At 43.8% G+C, this 3,562-nt stretch overlaps 1 protein-coding gene across 1 annotated transcript in view; it reads right to left on the bottom strand.

Annotated features, from left to right (window-relative positions):
• Positions 1-113: 113 nt before the first annotated feature.
• The window catches only part of LOC106817169 (ras-related protein Rab-3-like), a 6,035-nt gene continuing 2,586 nt past the window's right edge, over positions 114-3,562 (bottom strand). Inside the window, exons 3-4 of the mRNA XM_014821822.1 lie at positions 3,322-3,514; positions 114-2,760 (exon numbers count right to left, since the gene is read on the bottom strand). Of these exons, the coding sequence (XP_014677308.1) occupies positions 2,585-2,760; positions 3,322-3,514 (369 nt within the window). The 3' untranslated portion in view covers positions 114-2,584. The remainder of the gene's footprint in view (positions 2,761-3,321; positions 3,515-3,562) is intronic.

Genomic DNA, 3,562 nt, shown 5'->3' with positions numbered 1-3,562 from the left:
TAGTACTACTACGTACGTTCGTACGTTAGTAGTCGGACGGTACGGTACGTACTATATATATATATATATATATATATATATATATATATATATATATATATATATACGGGGAAGGGGGGAATGTTCGGATAACGTGATTAGTTATGTGTTAGTGTTGTGCATATACGAGTTGAATATGTTTGTGTGTTTGTGTGTTTGTGCGTGCGTGCGCGTACGTGCGTGCGTGTGCGTGCGTGCGTGCGTGCGTGCGTGCGTGCGTGCGTGCGAGCGAGCGTAGGTGTGTGTGGCTCACGTGTAATGTATAGACATACGGGCGAACGCATCGTTCGATAATATTACAATAAATAATTCTCCGAGAAAAACCCACGTCATCTGAACTCCCACTGTCACAGTTGAAAGTAAATCCCAACAGGTGGCGCGCGGATCTCGACCCGAAAGCGCGATATCCACCGGCACAGTCATTGTGCTAGCAAAGCGAACCGTATAAACAAAATTACATCCCCTGCGAAATCAGAATATATTAATAGAGATTGTAATAATCGTTCCAGGTAATCATCACGAGTGCATCCTCACCAACCGATATCACGGGGAATAAAGACATTTTCCCAGCGAGCCACTCAATCGTATCGCATCTGTAGAATGGATTTCATACTAACAGAAGTAGATAATAGGGAAAATTCCCTATTATCTACTTCTGATAGTAAGACATCTACCTGACGTGTGTGCGTGCGTGCGTGCGTGCGTGCGTGCGCGTGAGGTACTAGGGAGGAAAGCGATGAACTTTTCCCATCTTGATTGATTCGGTCAAACAACGTTAATACCTGACACGTCAATTTTCACAACACACACGCACGAACACACGCGGGAGCTCGAACATATTGCATAAGAAGAAGAAGCAGCAGCAGCAGCAGCAGCAGCACAAGCAGCAGCAGCACCGGTGATGATACGCATAGTAAATTAAGTAAAGCGGGTTGCCGGCACACGCACAACACGCGATTTCACCAAAAAATTTACAATCTTGCCAAAATTTACAATCTCGCCAAGAGATGGCGCCATCGCCGTCTCGTCGCACTCCGTACAGCGCATGCGTGCATGCTTCAGTTGTCGCTGTCCACAACGTTGCTCGCCTCTCCATCTCACACGACACTCTTCGAGGAAACGATGCTGGGGGTGTTTAACAGCTGCTTCTAGAGCTAGGTGCCTTACGTTGTCACTTTTCTTTACCACCTCCCCACACGTCCCCACGCCACAAACAGCGCGGTAACGCAGTGAAATGAGGGGGGGGGGCAAACAACAGACGCGGATAACAAGCAATCAATCATTCAATCAATCAATCAATCAATCAATTATTGATATTCTCCCAATCTAAGTACGCGCGAAAAATAAATAAACAAAACAAAACAAAATAAAAACAAAACAAATCATACGCGCAGCGAGCTCTCTAGTTCTTCCGCCTGTGCCATGCTGTGTATGGAGGGCCAGCGATTGAAGCGAGAGGTGGGGAGGGAGGGTGGGGCATATCATAGACGCAGGCTAACACCAGCCGTAGCTAACTCGCCCACGTAGATAACTTTCACCGACGTCTATCTTGATCATATCCATCTTCGTACAAACGTAGACACCTCCCTATCCACGTCTATATTGTTCATTTCCATCTTCGTACAAACACAGACACCTCCCTATCAACGTCTATCTTGATCATATCCATCTTCGTACAAACGTAGACACCTCCCTATCAACGTCTATCTTGATCATTTCCATCTACGTATAAACGTAGATACCTTCCTATCAACGTCTATATCTTGATAATTCCAATCGACGTACAAACACAGACACCTCTCTATCAACGTCTATATCTTGATAATTCCCATCTACGTACAAACATAGACACCGCCCTATCAACGTCTATCTTGATCATATCCATCTTCGTACAAACGTAGACACCGCCCTATCAACGTCTATCTTGATCATTTCCATCTTCGTACAAACACAGACACATCCCTATCAACGTATATCTTGATCATTTCCATCTTCGTACAAACACAGACACCTCCCTATCAACGTCTATCTTGATCATATCCATCTTCGTACAAACGTAGACACCTCCCTATCAACGTCTATCTTGATCATTTCCATCTACGTACAAACGTAGATACCTCCCTATCAACGTCTATATCTTGATAATTCCCATCTACGTACAAACACAGACACCTCCCTATCAACGTATATGCCTAGATCATATCCATCTTCGTACAGACGTAGACACATCCCTATCCACGTCTATATCTTGATCATTTCCATCTTCGTACAAACACAGACACCTCTCTATCAACGTCTATATCTTGATAATTCCCATCTACGTACAAACACAGACTCCTCTCTATCAACGTCTATCTAGATCATTTCCATCCACGTACAGGCGTAGACATCTCCCTATCCGCGTCTACGCGTAAACAACAACCACCCAACCACCATTCCTCCGCGCGAACCAAAAAATAAAAACAACAAAGTGACGACGGCGACGACGCGCGCTCGCGCGGCACATTTTGCTAAAGCTTGTTTTTCTTTGCTATAGATGGCGCAGTTAGCATTGGCAGCTCGAGGTCTGTGGGATTGGGTTCTCGGTGAGGCGCGTGCCCTTCGCCGCACTGACGATCGTAGGGTCCGAGTCAAGACTCTCCGTCATCTTCTCGCAGATGATATCGACGAGGCGCTCGAAGACCTGCTTCACGTTCACGTTCTCCTTCGCCGACGTCTCAAAGAATTCTATTCCTGCACAGGAAAAGGAAGGAAACCCGCATATGTAAATATAGCTAGAGAGGAGATGAGAGGAAAGAAGAGGAGAGGAAAGGAAAGGAGAGGAAAAGAGAGGAGAGAAGAGGAGAGAAGAGGAGAGGAAAGGAGAGGAGAGGAGAGGAAAGGGAGAGGAGAGGAGAGGAGAGGAGAGGAGAGAAGAGGAGAGGAGAGGAGAGGAGAGGAGAGAAGAGGAGAGGAGAGGAGAGGAGAGGAGAGGAGAGGAGAGGAAAGAATAAAAGAGCGAGAGAGAGAGAGAGAGGAGAATGAGAGAGAGNTTATTATTATTATTATCATTGTTGTTGTTATTATTATTATCATCGTTATTATTATTATTATTATTATTAGTATTACTGTTATCGTTATCTTCATGGTTATTATTATTATTATTATTATTATCGTTATCATCATCGTTATTATTATTATTATTATCGTTATCATCATCGTTATTATTATTATTATTATTATTATTATTATTATTATTATCATCGTTATTATTATTATTATTATTATTATTATTATCGTTATCTTCATCGCACCAGTCCATGACGCTGTTGAACGAGTCCTCGTTCGTGACGTCATACATCAGCAGGAAGCCCATGGCGCCCCGGTAGTATGCAGTCGTGATTGTCCTATACCTCTCCTGTCCTGCCGTATCCTGCAAACACACGCGGTGACAGCAGCGGGACACCCGGTCAGTGACAGATATATATATATAGGCCTATATAGGTTATATACATATGTTATGACATATATATATATAATATAT

Source organism: Priapulus caudatus, unplaced genomic scaffold, assembly GCF_000485595.1.
Source record: "Priapulus caudatus unplaced genomic scaffold, Priapulus_caudatus-5.0.1 Scaffold1618, whole genome shotgun sequence".
Lineage (NCBI taxonomy): Eukaryota > Metazoa > Priapulida > Priapulimorpha > Priapulimorphida > Priapulidae > Priapulus > Priapulus caudatus.
This window is presented reverse-complemented; position numbering and strand designations above follow the sequence as displayed.